Source organism: Lobosporangium transversale (assembly GCF_002105155.1).
Source record: "Lobosporangium transversale strain NRRL 3116 chromosome Unknown BCR41scaffold_1, whole genome shotgun sequence".
Taxonomy (NCBI): domain Eukaryota; kingdom Fungi; phylum Mortierellomycota; class Mortierellomycetes; order Mortierellales; family Mortierellaceae; genus Lobosporangium; species Lobosporangium transversale.
In genome coordinates this window covers 1,472,745-1,492,172 of record NW_019028979.1, presented here as the reverse complement: position 1 = coordinate 1,492,172, position 19,428 = coordinate 1,472,745, and the positions used below count along the sequence as shown (strand labels likewise).

General features: G+C 42.1%; 9 protein-coding genes across 9 annotated transcripts; 4 read left to right on the top strand and 5 right to left on the bottom strand.

Moving 5' to 3' along the window:
* Positions 1-1,071: 1,071 nt before the first annotated feature.
* Positions 1,072-1,904, top strand: BCR41DRAFT_366702 (hypothetical protein; the record flags this gene model as incomplete). Its single annotated transcript, XM_022026239.1, has 4 exons — positions 1,072-1,384; positions 1,477-1,562; positions 1,663-1,688; positions 1,784-1,904. The coding sequence occupies 4 exons, from the start codon at positions 1,072-1,074 to the stop codon at positions 1,902-1,904; spliced, it is 546 nt and encodes a 181-aa protein (XP_021886712.1).
* Positions 1,905-2,051: 147 nt separating this feature from the next.
* BCR41DRAFT_298175 (ACT domain-domain-containing protein) lies at positions 2,052-2,471 on the top strand (the record flags this gene model as incomplete). The annotated part of the gene is made up of 1 exon (XM_022020482.1): positions 2,052-2,471. The coding sequence occupies one exon, from the start codon at positions 2,052-2,054 to the stop codon at positions 2,469-2,471; it is 420 nt and encodes a 139-aa protein (XP_021886711.1).
* Positions 2,472-2,503: 32 nt separating this feature from the next.
* BCR41DRAFT_366701 (S-adenosyl-L-methionine-dependent methyltransferase) lies at positions 2,504-3,489 on the bottom strand (the record flags this gene model as incomplete). Its single annotated transcript, XM_022026238.1, has 2 exons — positions 2,504-3,252; positions 3,375-3,489. 2 exons carry the CDS (start codon positions 3,487-3,489, stop codon positions 2,504-2,506), a joined length of 864 nt encoding a protein of 287 aa, XP_021886710.1.
* Positions 3,490-4,426: 937 nt separating this feature from the next.
* BCR41DRAFT_344461 (PIN domain-like protein) lies at positions 4,427-6,593 on the bottom strand. The gene is made up of 6 exons (XM_022022515.1): positions 6,011-6,593; positions 5,821-5,923; positions 5,555-5,728; positions 5,184-5,387; positions 4,876-5,094; positions 4,427-4,783 (listed from the first exon to the last, which is right to left on the bottom strand). The coding sequence occupies exons 1-6, from the start codon at positions 6,196-6,198 to the stop codon at positions 4,517-4,519; spliced, it is 1,155 nt and encodes a 384-aa protein (XP_021886709.1). The 5' UTR covers positions 6,199-6,593; the 3' UTR covers positions 4,427-4,516.
* A 178-nt stretch (positions 6,594-6,771) lies between these two features.
* Positions 6,772-7,598, top strand: BCR41DRAFT_297961 (NUDIX hydrolase domain-like protein; the record flags this gene model as incomplete). The annotated part of the gene is made up of 3 exons (XM_022020470.1): positions 6,772-6,821; positions 6,942-7,136; positions 7,241-7,598. Coding segments are annotated over 3 exons (603 nt in total), but the record flags the coding sequence as incomplete, so codon positions are not given.
* Positions 7,599-7,858: 260 nt separating this feature from the next.
* On the bottom strand, positions 7,859-10,200 carry BCR41DRAFT_296581 (tim-barrel domain-domain-containing protein; the record flags this gene model as incomplete). Its single annotated transcript, XM_022020436.1, has 4 exons — positions 7,859-8,155; positions 8,210-8,921; positions 9,019-9,817; positions 9,924-10,200. Coding segments are annotated over 4 exons (2,085 nt in total), but the record flags the coding sequence as incomplete, so codon positions are not given.
* A 1,442-nt stretch (positions 10,201-11,642) lies between these two features.
* Positions 11,643-12,956, bottom strand: BCR41DRAFT_376311 (glycoside hydrolase superfamily; the record flags this gene model as incomplete). The annotated part of the gene is made up of 2 exons (XM_022027040.1): positions 11,643-12,142; positions 12,245-12,956. The coding sequence occupies 2 exons, from the start codon at positions 12,954-12,956 to the stop codon at positions 11,643-11,645; spliced, it is 1,212 nt and encodes a 403-aa protein (XP_021886706.1).
* A 1,421-nt stretch (positions 12,957-14,377) lies between these two features.
* BCR41DRAFT_344456 (hypothetical protein) lies at positions 14,378-17,235 on the bottom strand. The gene is made up of 9 exons (XM_022022514.1): positions 16,588-17,235; positions 16,408-16,472; positions 16,235-16,333; positions 16,065-16,146; positions 15,206-15,948; positions 15,018-15,111; positions 14,877-14,918; positions 14,738-14,784; positions 14,378-14,615 (listed from the first exon to the last, which is right to left on the bottom strand). The coding sequence occupies exons 1-9, from the start codon at positions 16,994-16,996 to the stop codon at positions 14,484-14,486; spliced, it is 1,713 nt and encodes a 570-aa protein (XP_021886705.1). The 5' UTR covers positions 16,997-17,235; the 3' UTR covers positions 14,378-14,483.
* Positions 17,236-17,655: 420 nt separating this feature from the next.
* BCR41DRAFT_298023 (3-hydroxyacyl-CoA dehydrogenase) lies at positions 17,656-18,882 on the top strand (the record flags this gene model as incomplete). Its single annotated transcript, XM_022020475.1, has 3 exons — positions 17,656-18,296; positions 18,477-18,618; positions 18,706-18,882. 3 exons carry the CDS (start codon positions 17,656-17,658, stop codon positions 18,880-18,882), a joined length of 960 nt encoding a protein of 319 aa, XP_021886704.1.
* Positions 18,883-19,428: the final 546 nt, after the last annotated feature.

Sequence of the window (19,428 nt, the reverse complement as noted above, 5' to 3'; positions counted from 1 at the left end):
CGTTGCACTAATTTTTATGTCGTTTTGTGCTTTTGTATGTCGAAAGACGTGTTTCTAGTTCTCTGTACTGATGTAAGATACGCGTCAACTCTGCTATCACCTGTCGGTTGTTCCTTTTTTTTACGTCGATGGCGAGAAAGGGAATGAAGAATGAGGAGACTCCAGAACAAGACGCAGACAATGGCTCGTCAAAGCATTGGGCACACATTGGCTAAGAGAACGTAAGTCACACGCGTCCTCAAAGCCACTGCCAGGAATCACTGCTTTTCTGTCCAGACCTTGCAAAAGTCCTCGCTGACGGAGTAAGTGGCACCATGATAACACAGACGGGCCTCTTATCCTTAAGCAAACAAGTTGAAACATCCTAGGTGACAAAGATTAAATAATCTCAAAAAAACACGAGACTACTATATCTATTTTGCTGCTAACTCAAGTGATGACATTGGACTTGTAGGTAATGCTGCACTTTCGTCAATTGTACAAATAATACAGGTGTTGCATGGTCCAGTACCTGTAGGAGAGCCTATCAGGAAGAGATACCTATCCCTATCGCTCAACATCCTGCCCCTATTGATGAGGCGCCTTTCGCTATGAAGATAGTCCTACTCTTGTCCTTAAAGGTAACAGTTGCACCAGCTCTAATATCTCCAGCCCACATTCCCGACTTCTTCTCCCTTTTCTTGCTCGGGATTGAACACCTATGACTTGCAAACTCCACAGAATTCAAGAAGTACAATAGAGGCCTTTGATCGAAATAGCAAGTGCCCCTCGCTGATGAAGTAGCACACGTAACTCTTGGATGATTTTTAATGCGCCTTTAATTGCAGGCAGACAGCGCCGATCACCTGAAAGCATTGAGGAAGGAAATTTACTGCTGCAATTAAGGACTTGACGGTCCCATGAACTGTGCAAAAAAAAACAGTGTGTAACATGGCATCAACAATTAAAACAAAGATTCCTTGAATCTTCTTCGGCATTCATCTCCGAGCTACACTTTCATTCCTTCCGTCCCATTTGAAGCACGTCCATACTCTTACCCCTTTTGCATCTTCCTTTTCTTCCTCTGCTAATATGACCACACAAAACAATAATAGGGAGCCTCACCCCCTCGAGTTCTTGATCGGAACATGGGCTGGCAAAGGTATTGGGTATTATCCAACAATTCCTACATTTGAATTTTATGAAGAAATCACTTTTGTCAAGGATCCCGCTGGTAGACCTGTTGTGGCATACACACAGAAGACTCGACGCGCTGTTCAAGGGGAAGGAGACAATGGCCCTTCATCTTCGGTCCCTGGACCTCCTTTACACGCGGAGAGCGGGTTTATTCGACTACCTGGCTGGTCTGCCGAGAAATGTGAACTCATTTTGAGCCAGCCTACAGGTACGTGTACTTTGAAGTTCAAGTTGATAACGCTGCAAGGATACAAAGCAATTGACTTTCTCATTCATCTGTTTGTTATCATTACTATGAAGGCGTAGCAAGCGTAGAAGTCGGAACAATTAATGGATCAACCATTGATTGGACGACGACAGGTATTGTCCGCTCTCCAAGTGCCAAGGTAATCTCGTATTCTGAAGGCATGTCAAAAGATGATCTTGACTTTCTCGCCATTCTCAAACTTGTAAATCGGGGGTTTTTTTTTTTTTTTTTTTTTTTAGCCACCTCATGTCACCCAGTTTACTAGGTGAGTATCGTGAGAAAAAAAAAATAAAAAAATAAAAAAATAAATGCATACCGACTTGTACAAATTAACAGACCTATTCCTTGATCAAATAAAAGGAAATGGATGATTGATCCAGCCAACAAGACATTTTCGTATCAGTTTTCAATGGCCACAGAGAACACGCCCCTGCAACCGCACCTTGAAGTCAATCTTCGCAAGGTTGAAACCAACGCATAGAAATATAAAGAAACTAAAGCCGAAACTAGAAATTTTTCCCTCTTTCCTTCGCTTTCTCGCACCATTTTATTCGTTTGTCCTCTTCATTCCATCGCAATTCACTTTTTTTTGTCAACCATCAACAAGAATAAACACGAGAAAATGCCTATGAAACTTGATTTAATACTGGACTCTCTGCCATACACAATCCATCGCTTCTCTCCCTCCACTCCAGCTTCAGCGTATTTACCGTTGGTCGACAATCAAGACTGGTACAGCATCACCAAGACCCCTGATGAGATCTCTCTCGTTATTTCTCATGACTGGACTGATATCAACAGCGATCAACTAATTCCTAACTGTGAACACAAGGTCTCGCCTGATTGGCGCTGCTTCAAAGTTCAAGGCCCATTGGACTTTAGCTACGTGGGCATCATGGCTAATCTGAGTGGAGCATTGGCAGAGAACAAGATCTCGGTTTTTGTAGTCAGCACCTATGACACGGACTATATTCTAGTCAAGAAGGACAAAGCCTTGGATGCCAAAACAGTTTTTGAATCGATTGGGCATTCTGTGCTTGTTCTATAGCTTGGATTATATTTAGTTTATATCTACAGTAATTAATGCTTGAAAGCCTTGTTTTGTTTATGACCATTCCTTGCTTTGACTATGACGAAATGTAACCACTTGGATCGATCCAACCACCATAGCCCCTTGGACAATCCCCAGTAGGTCCAGTTGACACCTGGCTTAACGAGTCCTCCTAGTCGACCCAACTGATTGTCAATATAAGAGGCCAGGCCTGAGAACACAAACTCCTCAATACATTCAATCTCAATATCCACAAACCCTGCATCTACCAGATCCTGTTTATAAGCCTCAATGGTCTTCATATTAGTTACAGGGACTTCGATAGCACTAAACACAGCATTGAATATTTTCTGACCAAAGCCTGAGGTTGGAGCGGGTCTCGCAAGGATCATATCTGCTAAGGCCAGACGACCTGTTTCTGGCATTAATACAGCTGCTGCATTCTTTAGAAACTGTACGCGTGTATTATAATGATACGCTGAGTCAATAGAGACCACGTGTGTAAAATAACGCATATCTGAGGTGTCCGAAGATTCTGAGGAGCTTGAGAACTGGGGCTGAGAGCGAGTAAATATATCTGGGTTGGCTTGGAGAAACGCAGGCAGCTTTGAGGCATCCGCGACATGCAATTGAATGTCTGTTTCTGGAGTTTGGGTGCGTCTTATCAATTCCTGGGCGGCATGGTGCTGGATCGGCTCAATGGTAATGCCAGTGATTCTGGCTGGTCGGTAGAGTTGAGCCATGTACACATCCTGATCTCCACAGCCGAATCCGACATCTAGCAAAAGAAATAATGCATTATTTAAAACAATTGGATCAGTTTTTTTTTTTTTTTTTTTTTTTTTTTTTTTTTTTGGCGTCTATTATCATTTTATTTTATTTTAATTTACCGTTACTTACCAAGGATATGACTGTCCCGTCCAATGTCTAAATGACTAGTTAGTTTCTCAACCAAAGCCTTGCAAGCATCTTGAAATCGCATTGAAGTTCTCGTCTCTTTATTCCAGTAACCCATGTTGAACCACCACCCAGTAACCTCGAGATTTAAGAACGCATGCTGCAGTCCATACATCACCCTTTGATTCAGCTGTGATTTAGCAGCCTGGCGATCTTTAATATTTTCGCCATTTGTGTGAATGATATCCAAACCAACTCGATCGGGATGCCTAGATGTGAGTCCGAAAAGTTCCTGTAGACTGCTAGCCATGGGTGTCTCCGCATTGAGCAAACCGGCAAGAAAGCCGAGGAGGATGGGAGCAAATGACCCTATCCAAGATTTGTTCTCTAAAGGATATATCATTACGAGGCTAAGGCCAGCGACCAGGACCATAAAAAATTTGTTCATGAGGACAAGCCAAGTCAATTCAACAATAAAAAAAAAGAATGGAGCGGTTAGTAGTGAAGAAAGGAAAAATAAATGAGATGCCATGCAACTCGACTTTTTTGTTTTTTTTTTTTTTTTGTGAGTTCGTTCGCTTAAGGGCAAATGCGCCCATGCGCATAGCTGTTCCAAAATGGCGGTACCTGATTTAAAATGGGCACGTGCAGGCTCCGCCACCAACCGATTTTATTAAAATTTACTAAAAAAAAGTTTTGCAACTTACTTGAGGAGGCTGTGGATCTTTGCTTCTTCTTTTGCACAGAACTATTGGATGCTGACTGTTCTCGTTTATCTTTTTTTTTTTTTTTGAAAGACCTTTATCACCACAATAGGAGTTGCAGCTTCAAATACCATTGTATTCATAATTTCCATGATGTTTACTCATCAATTTTGGTATTTCAAAGGGCCATGTCCGTTTAAATGTAATGGAGCGATTTACTTAAAGCAGCTCTCACTACAGGAGATAGCATCTGTGCTTCATAAACCATGTACATCTTGATAAGGACTGATACAAGGCAACAAGCAAACATAGTCCAAGCAACAGGGCCGTATTTTGAAAACAGATTACCATTTTTTATTATGGGACATAGAAAGCCTCGATCATGTTACGAAGGCACAAAAATTAGATGTCTAAGCAGTTTAGAGCCCCCTGTTTGTGAATTTACTTTCTTGGTCGACCACGATTGCTTCCAGCCTTTGGTTTTGCTGGAGCAGCCTTCTTGCTCTTATTACCATTAGATTCATCGGCTTTTCGCTTTTTATCCGCAGACGCTAATGGTTTGAAGAAGCTATCCAAACGACCCTGCGTTGCAGACTTGAGGTTCTTCTCCAATCTTTCACATCCTTTGCGGACACGTTCCTCGCTAAAACCTTTATCCCTGACCAAAAAGTCAACCAGTCCTTCGACATCAGGCGACTCCCACTTGATCTATTCACAGAAGAGAAGAAAGCTCAATAAGGGACAAGGTATTTCTATTTTTTTTTCCTCTACAAAAAACATATAGAATGCATGGTATGTACCTCAATGGTTTCTGGGTCTGTGACGATGGGGTTCAAGAACAATTCGCGTGCATCCTTGTAGGGCCAGTCCTCAGGGATGGGGTAACGTTTTTGATCAATATTCTTTAAGATTGTCTCTATATTTTTGTGCTCTTTGATCAATGAAATTGCGCGTGCCGGACCAACATTTTTAATCGAATCACAATAATCACATCCTAACAAAATACAGAGGTCAACAAACTATTGCAATAATAATAATAAAAAAGGAGGTTTGCGTTAAAGTCTTAAAAATAAAAAGAAGTCCACCTGCAGATAAAAGAGTCCTATACCTCCTCCATTGTAAAGTTCAGTCCTTCTAATGTCTTTGAGAGCGAGATTTCACTGATAGGCATCTTTTTAGCCTCACTATAAGTTAAATGACGCAGTAATATAGGCGATCCAAAAGTCAATGTGTCCATATCTTCCGACCCTGCTGCGTAAACTTTTCCTGCCTTTGCGAGCGCGGCACATTGTGCTTCTGCTTCACAAGGTGCCTATTGAAACGAAAAAGAAGAAAAAAAAAAAAAAAAAAAAAAAAAAAAGGTTAGTTATGAGTATCAGTAACACAATTAACGATATCATTAATGCCAGGTTGGGTTCCTGATCATTTGAGTCTGGACAGTAGAATGGTAGCGACACCATTTGTATTATTAACACTTACCTCGACGTAAGGGATACCAAGCAACCTCAATAGCTTCTTGCATTCTTCGTTATGTTCGCGAGTAACTTTAACTGTACGTCGGTTGAACTTGTCGATAGCCTCTTGATCGCCAATCTCCTCTGCTTCCTCCTTGCTGGCAACAGCTTCCTTCCTCTTCTGACTACGCTTGGCCAACTGATGGTAATAAAAAGAAAAGAGGAAAGGAAGACTGTGAGTGTCATAAGCAAAATACATTTTCATTCTTGCAACCAAGCTAGACGTCTTACCTCTCCGGACTTGAGAGTAGGTGGTTGGCCATCAAAGACATAAACAGGTTTGAGACCATTGTCTACCATGCGCAGCGTCCGATAGAACATCCCCATCAAGTGACTGAGAGCAAAATATGAAGTTAGATGATATATTATATCTTTGTTGTCTATTGGCAAAAAAGCATATCATTTTCCCCTTTTTGGTTACCTTGTTGTCTCTCCTTGCTCATTCTGCAAAAGCTGACCGTCTTGCTGACGAACAGCGATCATGAATTGGTAAATGGACATGGAGGCATCAATGGCGACCTTTCGTCCAAAGTAGTTCTTGATGTCGTCCTCCTTGATGGCCTCCTTAGCATTGTCACCAATGACCTTGGACAGTCCGTGAATTCCCATGGCAATAGATCCTAAGTGGAAACGAGCGACCGAGGAATGAAAACTGAATCGAGGCTTTAAAAAGATTGTCTGTGTGGAACGACAGACTTGTTGGACAAGGCTCTTGATGAAGGTCGTTGTGAAAATATTATTAGTGTGTAATGGCCACAACTTTTGTCACAGTCAACAACTGTAATAATGATTTGTGAAGCAGAGAGGTGTAGACATGTCTTTCTTCTATTGACAACAAATAAGGTTATTTGGTGGCAAAAGTGACTTTCTATATGGTACAAAACGATCAACATGCAAATCATCGGAAGTTTCATGACATCAATCACATAAAAGACAACTTTGCTTACAAATACCATGGACTCCTTCACTTTCAACTCCAAGAAAGTTCTGACGCTTGTACTTGTCATTAATAAGGAAAAACAAAAGGTACTGCAAATAAGTTTTTTTTTTTTTTTTTTTTTTTTTTTTGACAACGAGGGCCCACGAGGTCCTGTAGGATTTATTTATTACAAATAAGACAGGTTGACAAGCTGAAATGCTGATCAGCTCAATCGTATTAAAATTATTTACAAAACCTTTTAGATCCTCCTTGGATATAAGAAGCGAGGCTTTGGTGCTCATCTCTGGAATGGGTATGCTTTTTTCTTACATACTTGTACCCCTTTGAACCCCGAATGAATCATGAACTTCATTTTTTTAGTCGTTATTTTTTTTTTTTTTTTGTTGTTTTGGTTGATTATTATCCTGTACAGGTTTGGAGGCAAGGTTGAACCAGGCGAAACACCTAAACAAGGAGCACTACGCGAGCTGGAAGAAGAAGCTGGCGTCACTGTCAAACCTGAAAGCTTGACTAAAGCTGGTATTCTACTCTTCCTCTTTGAGAACGATCCTATGGCCTTAGAGACCCATGTCTATAAAGCCTACGAATACGAGGGCGAAGTTCGTGAGTAAGTCTTTTTTTTTTTTTTTTTTTTTTTTTTTTTTTTTTAAACTATGCGAGCTTGAGGTTGACTTCTCACGCACTTTGATCTACTCCCGATGAGAACTATAGATGTGATGAAATGAGGCCACAGTGGTTCGATTTCGCAGATATTCCGTATGATCAAATGTGGGAAGATGACACTGTCTGGCTCCCTATGCTTCTCAAGGGCCGCGACCCTTTTTTTGGCAAGATGTACTTCAAGCGCAAGGGACTTGAAAATCCCACAGCAATTACAACTACCGCTGCTACTTCTGTTCCTGGCGTAACTAGCGGGAACGTCTCTACAACCATGACCACAGCATCATTTACAACTTCACAGCCCAAAGGCGGCCCTTTTGCCATGTTTGATCACCACTTAGACCTTGATCTCCCACGAGTGCCATGCGAAATTGCTTTTGATGGCACAATTGCATCGTATGAAGACTAGATTGGCCTTAGATATCTTTCTTTTATTAAACAAGAAAAGAAGCTGAGTTTATATATTTGTTATTTTTTATTTTTTATTTATTTTTTGTTAATTATATTACTTCTTTTTGGTATAAATATTCACTAATGAAGTGGAGAAAAAGTCTATCTCATTTTTTATTTTTATCAATCGAGCTCTTACGCCTTGCCACCAGCTGCGATCTTGAATACTAAGGCACGGTATTTATTATGGATCTCGCGGACAACTTCCACAGACTCTTGGCCATTGGTTACCCAGGTCTCACCAGGGCGTTGGCCCCAGACCTGCGTCTGCCATTGAGCTTCACGCGCCAACCTCTTGCTCAAGTAATCGTCCGGATTAAAAGCAGAGTTTGATAAGACTGCCTCCTCCAATTGAGAAATGAACAACTCCCAGCGAGGTAGGTAGTACGAAGTCAAGAGACCGCCCCATTGCTTTGATGCATAATCAGGCAATGCGCCTGGGGGTCCTGTACCCTCGGGTCCCCACCAGGTCACCAGGTTGCGAGCATTTGATTCCAAGAAATGTTGGTAACCTGCCTTTGTCGGCCCAGGCTTCTCAAACTTGATAAACTTGTCCTTTTGGCCACCTACGGGATCGATTGAGGTCTTGGCTTCGTTCACAAAAGAACCAAATGAGAAAGCTGGGTTCGTGTTCAACACTCTATCAGCGTCACGGATCAATGCAATGAGCTGGCGACCATAGGTTCGAATCTTATTAATATCCTTGGCATCGTATCCATCAACAAGGGATTGATGCAATGCGGGGAAGACTGTAGCTAACAAGACCTCACGAGTTGTATCTACAAGATCAAACTTGAATGACTTGGGGACATTGGCATGGTGCTCCTTAGTAGCGCTCTGGACCAGTTGATCCCAGGCTTCGGCAACAATCGTCTTGTTATACCAAAAGACCGTACCCAGCCAGGCATCTGGGCCAGTGATCATATTCAACGCTGGTGTCTTCTCAACAAATGATTTACTTTGAGACAATTGTCCTGACTGGCAATCCCAAACGGTCTGACGCAGTTTATTCCATGCATCTTGGACCTTGGGTGTCGCTTTTAGGCCATATCGACGGCGGATGAACTGCTCCAAGTGCGAAGCTCCATCGATGGCCTGCTTAGGATCATGCCAAGGCAATTCCAGTGTCGTCTGATAGATGTACTCATTGTTATTAACGCTCTCGGTCGTCACACCAATGCCCTTCAAGTTAGCACTGTACTGTCCATATGCCTTATAAGCAGTCGTGAGAAGAGCTGGCAACTTTCCAAACAAACCCTGAGCGGCACCGTAGTTGTTAAGACTATGTTTCAAGGGAAAGAAGCAAGAATTTAAATGAATGTGTAAATGATTGAACAACAACAACCATAAGAGCGCACAGAGTATAAAAGGAGACTTACGTGCTGAAGCCAAAGTCATATCCATAGAATCCCTGAGTGGACTCCCATAGTGGAATGGAATCCGAAGCCAAGTCAAAGATAAATGTCTTTCCATTGGCCTCACGAATGCCCTCGAAGTAAGCCTTTGTGGCCTCAGGGGTCCAGACAGCTGTATTGGTCAAGAACCAACCTTGCATTACCCAGACTGCATCCTTATCCGCCGCCTGAAGAGCCTTAGTTACACTCGTGGTTGTGTCCTTCAAACAAGCAGGAGTCACACAATCCGGAATCAGCTCGTTATACAGATCCAAGAGGTAGAAATGAGATTGGTAGCCATCGTATAGCTTTTGTTGCAGCTGTAAGAACTGAGTAGCCAGAGTTGTGAACAGGGGATCAGTTTGCTTTACATAGGTAACATTCGTGTGCTCCTCTGGGAAGAAGGACCATTGGCTCGAATTCTTGAAGACAGCCTCTGGGAACTTGTTAACTAGGGCACGGGGCGTGAACGCTTGGAAAGAAGGCAGGATGGCCGTAATACCTAGCTCTTGGATGCGACGGATGATCAATTTTTGAAGGTCCCATTGAGCATCAATCCACTTGTTCTTGTAGACCAGCTCATTGGCAGCACTGCTGTTGAGTAACTTATGAGTCCAGGAGCCTTGCAAGTTGCCCATACGCTGCCAGGGCATATAAGATGGGCCCGTCAAGAAGCTATCGATCTCCTCATCTGTCAAGTTCAGGTTACGGTAGAATTCGCGGGCGATATATTCTTGGCCGACCATTGCAGGCAACAGATTTATTCCATTCAACAAAATCCAGTCTAGTAGTAAATAATTGTGGTAGCACAGAAGAGTAAAAGTGTTAGACACATCGTGGCCATTAGATTTAGAGGTGTATCAGATGACAAGTTCCTTATAGCCCCTTACCAAGCTCACGCTCCCAGCGCTTCCAATCCCAGAACACAAACTGGTAGCCAAATGTAACCACATTGGTATAGTAACGCCAGGGAACAAAGCTTCCGCGGACATGTCCAGTAGTCACAGTCTGGTTTGTATCCAGTTCCAGGTCAGGGACATGCGGAGGAATAGGGGGCAACTCATCAAAACGGTTGCCGCTCCAAGTCAACTCGACCTGACCAGCTTGATCCAAGTAATACTTGAGGCCACGACCCAAAGCAGACAATGTGGTACCTTCGACCAAAATACGTGGGCCTTTAGAGGTGCCCTTCGCCAAGTTCGAAACGCGGAACACATCATACTTGTTGTCGGGCGTGGGAGGAGTAATTTCCGAGATCAGTCGGAAATCGAACGCGTCATGGTATGCACGTGGTAATAGACGCCTCACGACCCCCTGAAGAGCTTGTGTAGACTTGGATGGGTCTGCAGGGGCAGCAGTAGCTACGTTGATAGAGGACATTGCTTGGAGGACTAGCAGTACTGCTACTCCAAGTGAAGCCCATGAAAATGAGCGACTTTTTTTGCTCAGCATCTTTTGTGCCTTTGAGGTGCTTTAATGCAAGAGGAAAGATGCGATAAAGGGCTTTTTTTTGTAGGGAATGAAGGGTGTATGGAAAAGATTAGAAGCGTTAATGAGACTAAGGAACGAGGCTGCTTGGCAAGGAAAAAAACCAAAAAAGAGAAGTGATATTTCCTGAGGTATTTATATACAGTTGAATGAAATAGAAGCAAGTATGAGCTAAATCCTACGCTATATGGTGGATGTTTGAACCAAGTATGAGTTGGATCGGCGCATTTCTTTTTCTTACTTCTTTTTCGTATGTGTGTGACATATTGAGGGAGAGCATGGCGGTATGGGCCCACTAAACCCTGACGACTATTGTAGCAAGTATGTCATTTGCGAAAGAAAATGCATATAACTACGGCGCGTTTTGTTTATCGAGAACTGAAACGGGGGCTCATGGGAGAGAGAGAAGGGCGAGAGATCCTGCACGATAACGATCACCGAACGGAATGTTGACCGCCGTTGAAGCAATATAGTCAGCCGAAAAGAAGCCCGCCTTGACTAGACTTTTCTAATTGGTTATGAAAGATTCTTTACAAAAAGAATCTTTTTGGAGTGAACATCTTGCCCACGGAGATTTTACACAAGAAAAAGTAAGAAACAACTCAATTCCATTTACTTCTCCCTCCAACAGAAGAGCCCTGCTACTTTGGTAATACAGGCACATGCACGTATGCTCTATAATATACAATACAACATGTTGAGCGGATCTAGAGAATGTTCTTGCAGTTTTGCCTGTCCTCCCTCTTTCTGCGCATGCTTGTCTTCATCGATTAACCTGTTTCTGTGTGGCAGTGCACAACAAAACCGCGATCAATGAAACTTTAATTCACTATCTTGCATAAACTTTATTTGCACTGCCACACACATTGTGTCTGAATCTCAGTTTTAATTCAAAGAGCCAAAGATCAGATGTGTCCTTTTTTTGTATTTGTATAACGTTATAAACGCATTCATAGAGGTATCATCTAGGCCTGCATAGGCTCGCTGGCCACTTGTTGAGTGAGCAAACAAAAAGAAGCATCACATATTGTCATATATTTTATCAGAAAAAAAATTTGCAAAACAACGCGTAGCAAACTAGATCTCTAGATCATTAATAGATTAAGTGGTTGGTGTTGTTTCTACGTATATATTGTCTGATTGGTGAGAATCCCATTCCGAGCGCAATAGCTTGGCCCACGATTGTTCGCGTCCTTGGGGATCCATCCGTACTTGACGCCATCAAAGTATGACCAGAGTGGGTTAGTCTCTGTCTTGAAATTCCAGTAGAACCAACCGGCTCCCTGTTCAAACGCATCTAGTTGTGCGCTGAAGTAGTCGGCTAAGAATTGCTTATACTCTTCAGAGTACTTTGAGGCATCATTCTCGTCCGTGCAGGTGCTGGTGGGGGATTTGGGTTTGGATCCTGGAAAAGTACCATCCCAACGGTAACCCATACCAATACCGTTGAGGTACGTCGCGCAGTCGTTGACAGCTACCGAAAACTCGCCAACCATGGTCGGACCAAAGTCTTTGGTGCTCTTGGTTGAATCAGAACCCCAATTCTCGCACGCGAATTTGAGTTGAGCAGACTGATTCATCATTATCAAGTTTTGGTCAAACATGATATATTGATGAGCATCTATATTATTTGCCACCGAATTAGTTAATAAAAATAGTGTCAACTTTTTGCCAACTACGTCATGCAATGAAATAAAAATGTGAAAATTCAATTACCACATACCGATCATCAAACGGTCAGATCCTTTCATGAAGCCGCTCCAGGCTTGAAGGCCTACAAAGCCATCATGGATGATGGCCCATGGCCCTTTTCCAGTGCCTGTTACCTCTCTGACTGTTGCAAAGGCTTGCTTGTACCACTCCATCACCTTCTCGGCGCCAATAAGATAGGCTGCAGGCTCGTTCAGTAAGCCCATGATTGGACTAACATGAACATAATCTGGGCTAGAAAAGAACGTCGCCATCTGCTGAAGGTAGAGTAGGGTCCTCTGAGCATTCCCCGTGCCCATGGTTCCATTAAGCCAATTGATCTGTCCGGATCGTCCAGAATGGTTCCAGCCATTTTGGGACCCTGGCGCAGCATGTAGCTCAACCATGACGCGAATACCATACTTGCGAGCCCATTCAATGCCGCGAAGCAAATATTTCCAGGAAACATTAGGCACATAAGGTTCATCCGCGGTGAGGTTGCCCATGGCCCAAAACCCGATAGGAATACGCACGTGGTTCAGTCCCAGATCCTTAAGTTGTTTGAACGTGTCTTCGCTGACCCAGGAAGCATAGTGGCTCTCGAGCAATGCCTTGGCCCTCTCGGGCCCCAAGTGTGCACAAAGCGTCCACTCATCTACTACCCCAGCAGAGATGTATGGATTGAAGAGGGAAGGCGTGATAAAGGGCTCCAAGACTAACCATCCCCCTAAATTCACTCCCCGCATCTTGACAGTGCCCCTAGCATAGTCAAAGGGCTCATTTAAGGCAGGGGTATAACTGTTAACTTTGGCTGAGTTGTCCGTCGAAGGCGTAATGGCGGTATCAGGTTGGATAAGGTCTGATTTTTGGGATTTATTCTTTTCCCATGGCTTAATAAGTGCCAGTGGTATTGCGATTGCAGCTGCAACGATAACAAATGCAATGAATATAATGAGGCAGAGGTATCGACGGAAACAAGAGCGTTCACTCTTTTTCTGTGGCCCCATAATGAAAAAAAGGAAAGGGAAAGGAGGAAGACGAGCTAGTAGGGTATTATCAAAGGATAGTAAAGGAGAGCTATAGGATGAAATAATAATGCGAACAAAAAGCGAGAAGACTTGGAAAAATCCATAAACAGGAAATAAAAAGAGAGAATGGTGACATGCAGCAGCCAGTGACCGAATGCACAATCGTTGACATTGAGGAGCCTTGACGATTGTGATGGGGGAAAGATGCAGGTAGTTTTTTTTATTAAATTGAAGGTTTGAATTTTTTTTTTTTTTTTCTCAGGAACAACCCTAATTGGTCAGCAATCAGCGATGATGTGAAAATGACATTACTCCAGCCTGAAATACAGTCTTTAACACTTGTACAAACAAACAGGCAAACATGCATTCAAGGGAGGAAGAATGATTTACTGAAAAACATCACCGAGTAGAAAATAGAACAGCTATATACAATAAAGTGCTTTGTAATGACTTTCTTTGTTATGCTTCAAGTACTTAAAGCTTATGTCTCCCTCCTCATCAACTTCTTCATTTTTCATCAACTACTTGGCGCGTCTGACTGTATCGAGGTATGCATCATGGCCTGAGCCTCTTCGCTTTGAGGAGTCCATCTTGTCCATAATATTTTCTCGATAGTAGAGTCCTATCACCGCTCCTGCCAAAACACCTTTTTTTTTTTTTTTTTTTTTTACGACATACCAAAGAGACAAAGTTATGATAAAGTTTCTCTGGGCAGAAAAAGGCATAAAATACAACAAAAATTTAATAGATTAAGGTTCGTTGCAACCATACCAAGCTGAATGTAGTTCTTGGACTTTTGTGGCAAAGCCTAGAGAATAAAAGAACAACAGAAGCGCGTCAAAATTAAGTAAACTTCTTTTTCTTTTTATCTGTGTTTCTCTCAATCGTTTCAGTAGAGTGTCTTTCCTTCAAAAGATCTCCTTTTCTATCCTATCATACTTACCCTGTATTTGTCCATCATGGAGACCATGTTGGTGATAGCTATCTGATTGTGTCGATTTGATCAGAAAATAAAATAAAAAGGACACGAGCAAGGAAATATGTGAACAAAATAATAGTAATGAAGCTCAAGATGATGAAAATGTAAGCTGCGTTAACGAAGTTTTATTTTAAAAATGGAAGAAAAAAAAAAAGAAAGGGGAAAAAAAAGAAAGCGTGCTTTTTATGCGGCGAGCTATATCACATGAGGTCTAACTTTATTGAAGGATTTCACGCAGCATGCTGTCCTTTTCTTCTTGAGCAAAGTTACATGCACCATTCATGACTCTTGCGAGAATGATTAGAACCAATACTGATAGGCTCTCGTCGAGAAAGTCGCCTCTCCACCTGGGATGCCCGATACTGCCCCATGAGATATTCCGCTCCAAATAATAACAGCTTTTTTGTAAGTGAAAGAAAATGTCGTGGAAATGTGTTAATCAGCGTCACCATGAACATATTACTATGATTACAAAATGATGGGCTACGCAGCTCATGTTTGATAATTAACGCTTCCTTACTACAAAAGCTGTGACAACGGCGCAGATAGTCCAGAAATATGAAACGTCTGTATTGGTCGACAAAGAAAAGAGGTTAACATTCAAATGGTATTCATTTAAAATCGGCAACGTTGCATATGCCATGTTCGAGCGTGCTTACGATTTTTTAGTTCAGGGAAGTTTTCAAAGTTTGTGCCGTAGACTGATTTGACCGATTTGACCAAAAGAGAAAGTTAGTATCATTTCTCTTTTTAAGCCACAATATTACAACATTATGCTGCAAAACTTCTTTTTTTTTTACCTCCTGCCACAAATGTGATGGGTAAGAAGATAATCGACACCAATGCCAAACGTCGCATGGATTCGTTTGTATCATATGCGATAATGTTAAAGATCTTTTAAAAAAAAAAAAAAAAAAAAAAAAGTTAGCATATCACTCCTCTCGTCAATACAACTTTGATTTATCCTTGTCTCGCATTGTTCCATTACCATGTCGATTAATTTCTCGCAAAGCGCAAGCATAGAATCAATATCCTCGACCATGGTGTTACAGTGATCCATTACATCTCCCATATACGTCCTCGATAGACTTGATAATGGGCTTCTCTCATCCTTGCCACGCAAAGCGTGGACAAGTGTCTGAGTGGGTGCTAATGTACGCTTGAGCAACGAAAGTTGTGCAGTCATCTGGTGTAGTTCTTTCGTAAACTTCATCCTTGGTAACGCTAATACATGTGTTTCCAACTCGTTGATCTCTTGTCGAAATGCATCTGTGATGGGTATAGCATGATCAACAATCCCGTCCATGACTGACTGCAATAGGAAACTTGCATCATTATTTTTGCGTACGATCGAATAGTCATGGGTCAGTCGTTCGAAAATTGGCGCCACCACAGATCTGCCAGAGACTTGGAAAAGCGTGATCAGAGTACCGTCCTGCAATAAAAACATTGTGACTTGCTCCATCTGAACTCTGTGAGCTCCAGTAACTTGGTCGAACGGATACTGATGACGGTAATGGTCCAACTTATCCAGTGGCATGCGTTGACCTAAAATATCAGGATCTACCCCATGTTGTACTGATGTCGGATCAACCTGTCGGAGTTCTCCATTTTCAAGTTCCTGCATCAACGTCAAAAGAGTACAGGCGATATATGTTTGCTGAGGATAGATATCAACTTTGGTTCGTTGTGGAACATGTAATAGGTCTTCTACAGCCAAATGATGAAGATCTGTTTTTTTTTTTTTTTTTTTTTTTTTGCTCAAGGTTAGCATATTGAAGTGTAAGTATAAAAATATGAATAAAAGAAAGAAAGGAAAAAAAGAAAAAAAGCTCTATCAGACGTACTGTATTTTATTGAGATGGCTTTGATGACATCCCAACTCATTCCATTAATATTGATCCATCGAACTTTTGACCATGCTGGCCTCTAACGGTGTATAAAGGTATTTTGTTATTATCCCAGCCTCATTATATGATTAGAATTGCTATTAATACGTAGCGAGTGTTCTACTTACTGGTTGTCGTAGCCATTCTAAAAACTCTTCATTGTTCATGCTTTCACGCTTCGTATACTGAGATTGGTTCAAATCCATAACAGTGACATCAACCACACACTAATCGAAATAGCCTCAAAGGTTATTAAAGTTTAAAAATGAAAAATGGCAAACAAGGGCTTTACTGAACATACCTCAATACAGTTGAATATGCTATCCATGTCCGAAACATCAACACCTTGACCTCTCGTCGCACGTGCTGATCCAATCATTGAAACGAAAAGTCATTCAATTGGGCAGGTCTTATTGCTTTCAGGTTGTAATGGATTGAACAAGAAATATTTGTTTATAGATTAAGAACAAAAGTTACTTACAAGCGACGCGACGAGCGTGTACAATCTGCTGTGTTGCTCTCCTGAAGCGACTGAGGCTGTCAGGAAACGAAGTAGTTCGAGTGACATCCGTGCCTGTGGGCGATGAGGGTGATACCTTGGCTGTTTGATTTCTATCTCTACTACTATCCTCTGGACGCAGTTCAGTAGGTGATTCGTTTGTGAGTGGCAAGCCATTGCTCCCAGAAGCGGTGCCGTACGCTGGCAGGTCTGAGATGATAACTGCAGGTCCTGAAGCAGCACCTGAGTCATCTACAACACTGCCATTATTGCTATTTCTGTTAATATTGCTATTGCTACTGGCAGAGTGAATGCTTTGGTGAAGCATTTTCGGTGGCTTTATTGGTTGATCGTCGTCTTTGATATGAGAGTAGCTGTATTGTTCACTCATACTCCGAAGTCTCTGGAGTGAGATGGAGAGGCGTCTGGGGGTAGTGGATTGAATGTTGGAAGAGGAGAGAAGGGAGGGGAGGGAAAGAGATAAATCAGGGCCTTTTAGGTTGATGATGATATAATAATTGATGTTTACAGGATGACGAACGGTATGCTCCTTGTTTTTGCGCCGTGGACGTGTTTGCGTAGGAGAAAACTGGCAGTAATCAAAATCAATGAAAGAAAGAAAAAAAAAAAAAAAAAAAAAATTGCGAATGAGAAGAAAGAATGTGTCTGTTCAAACTGTTCAAGAAACAAAAAAAAAAAAAAAAGTATGCTATCAAACTTCCATTTCTCACTGCAAAGCCCTTCTGTGTTTGGTTGCACAGCCCGAATAAAACGAACAGGTGAGCAGGGTAACTGGCACGTGATATGAGAATATGCGCGAAACCTTGTTTCCTTCTCTAGCCTGTGGGAACTCGCTCCGTTGAGAGTGTCCGTGGATGTCAATTCAGGTTTTCATTACTCTGCACGCGTTCCTCTTCTTTTCTTCTTTCCTTTCTCTCTGCCTTGCCTCCATTAACTCTCCTTCAATTAACAAATATTTTTTGTTCATTCCCATTGTTCACTATGCTCTCTGCTGTTCGTCGCGTTGCCTCTTCTAACCCTGTTGGTCTCATGAGACCACTTACCTCTTTGACCAAAACTTCTGCATTCTCGACCTCATCTTCGTCTTATGCTCCCATCAACGTCAAAAATATCACTGTTTTTGGTTCGGGATTGATGGGTGCAGGTATTGTCCAAGTTGCCGCCCAGAATGCCTTCAATGTCACCATGGTTGACTTGAACACCGAAGCGCTCAAGAAAGGTCAGGACATCATCAACTCCTCACTCAAACGTGTTGCCAAGAAACAATTCCCCGATGATGCAGAGAAGCAGAAGGAGTACATTGACAAGACTTTGGCTCAGATCAAGACCAGCACTGATTCTGAGGCTGCCTCCAAGGACGCAGATCTGATCATTGAGGCTATTGTTGAAAACCTGAAGACCAAGCAACAGCTGTTTGCCATGTTGGACAAGGTTGCACCTGAGCACACTCTGTTCTGTTCCAATACCTCTTCGCTGCCCATCGCAGATATTGCCAAGGCTACAAAGAGATCAGATCGCTTTGGAGGATTGCATTTCTTTAACCCTGTCCCTCAGATGAAGCTTGTCGAAGTAATCCGTACAGAGTCTACCAGCCAAGATTCATTTGACTCTCTCGTGGATGTCTGCAATCGCATGAAGAAGACCCCTGTTTCTTGCAAGGACACTCCTGGGTAAGTGATGGTACTAATCGCAAAAAAGAAAAAGGGACACCTTTCTGACTTCCACATGAGTATGGTCAATCAGAAAAAAAGCGACTGCTAGAGTAGATCAGCATGTGAAGATTTTCACACAGATTAAGGGCTCTGATTTTTCGAACGATTTACTCACCCTGATATTTTGATATCTTTTAGATTCATTGTTAATCGTCTCTTGGTTCCCTACATGATGGAATCGCTTCGCATTGTCGAACGTGGTGAAGCCACTCCTCAAGATGTTGACATTGCCATGAAGCTTGGAGCTGGATTCCCCATGGGCCCCTTTGAGCTTGCTGACGTATGTTGATCTATATCATATCCTATTAATTTATTTTAAAAGTTGGTTTTCTTTTACTCATACTCTTTTTTTATATGCGCTGTATAGTTTGTCGGTTTGGATACCATGAAGTTCATTGTTGACGGCTGGCGTAAGGATGGTAAGATTGACGCCAATTTGGTTGCGCCTGTCAAACTCCTTGATGATTTGGTTGCCCAAGGCCACTTAGGCCGCAAGTCTGGAAAGGGTTTCTATCCTTACCAGGGTGTCGGAGGCAAGCAGTGAGGAAGTGAGAAGATAAAATAACAGAAGGAGCAGTTAACAAAGACAGTGATCAACTTTGCTTACTCACCAAACAAAATAGAGTCAATAAAAAAAAAAAAAAAAAAAAAAAAAAAAAGGTTTATATGCAAAATTGATAAAAGCTACACACATTAATAATCATTGAGAAGATAGGTCCCCAACCCGTCATAACTCTATAACATGAATCTATATCGTTCCTAATTGTCAGGTCATCGAGGAAATTAGATCGTCAATAACATTTTATTGAGATCGGGCTCTGTCCTATAGGCTCGTCACCAGACAGGCTGGGAAATATTGGCTGGGACAAGAGTTTGGACACAGCCTGTCAGTGAACGTTCTACAATATACAAAAGCCACTCAATTATGTAACGAATCTATATAACTGCATTGAGAAAACGTACTGTCCCTTTAATCCACTCAGTCTCATGAGCAATTGAAGCTAGCAAGTGATTTCAGCAGTTAGACGATTTTGTTTCTGGGTATGAAAATGAATTCATAAGAAGCGCCTACATTTAAAGTTGGCAAACA

Bases quoted from the DNA above. Each gene is read 5' to 3' on its own strand.
- BCR41DRAFT_344461 (XM_022022515.1), bottom strand. From the start codon at position 6,198: ATGGGAATTCACGGACTGTCCAAGGTCATTGGTGACAATGCTAAGGAG. The intron at 5,924-6,010 runs GTAACCAAAAAG...TTTTGCTCTCAG, and splicing joins GAGCAAGGAGAGACAACAAG to TCACTTGATGGGGATGTTCT. The intron at 5,095-5,183 runs GTATAGGACTCT...TTATTGCAATAG, and splicing joins TGAACTTTACAATGGAGGAG to TTTGTTGACCTCTGTATTTT.
- BCR41DRAFT_344456 (XM_022022514.1), bottom strand. From the start codon at position 16,996: ATGAGTGAACAATACAGCTACTCTCATATCAAAGACGACGATCAACCA. The intron at 16,334-16,407 runs GTATGTTCAGTA...TATTTCGATTAG, and splicing joins GCATATTCAACTGTATTGAG to TGTGTGGTTGATGTCACTGT. The intron at 14,919-15,017 runs GTAAAAAAAAAA...CGGTCAAATCAG, and splicing joins CATCACATTTGTGGCAGGAG to TCTACGGCACAAACTTTGAA.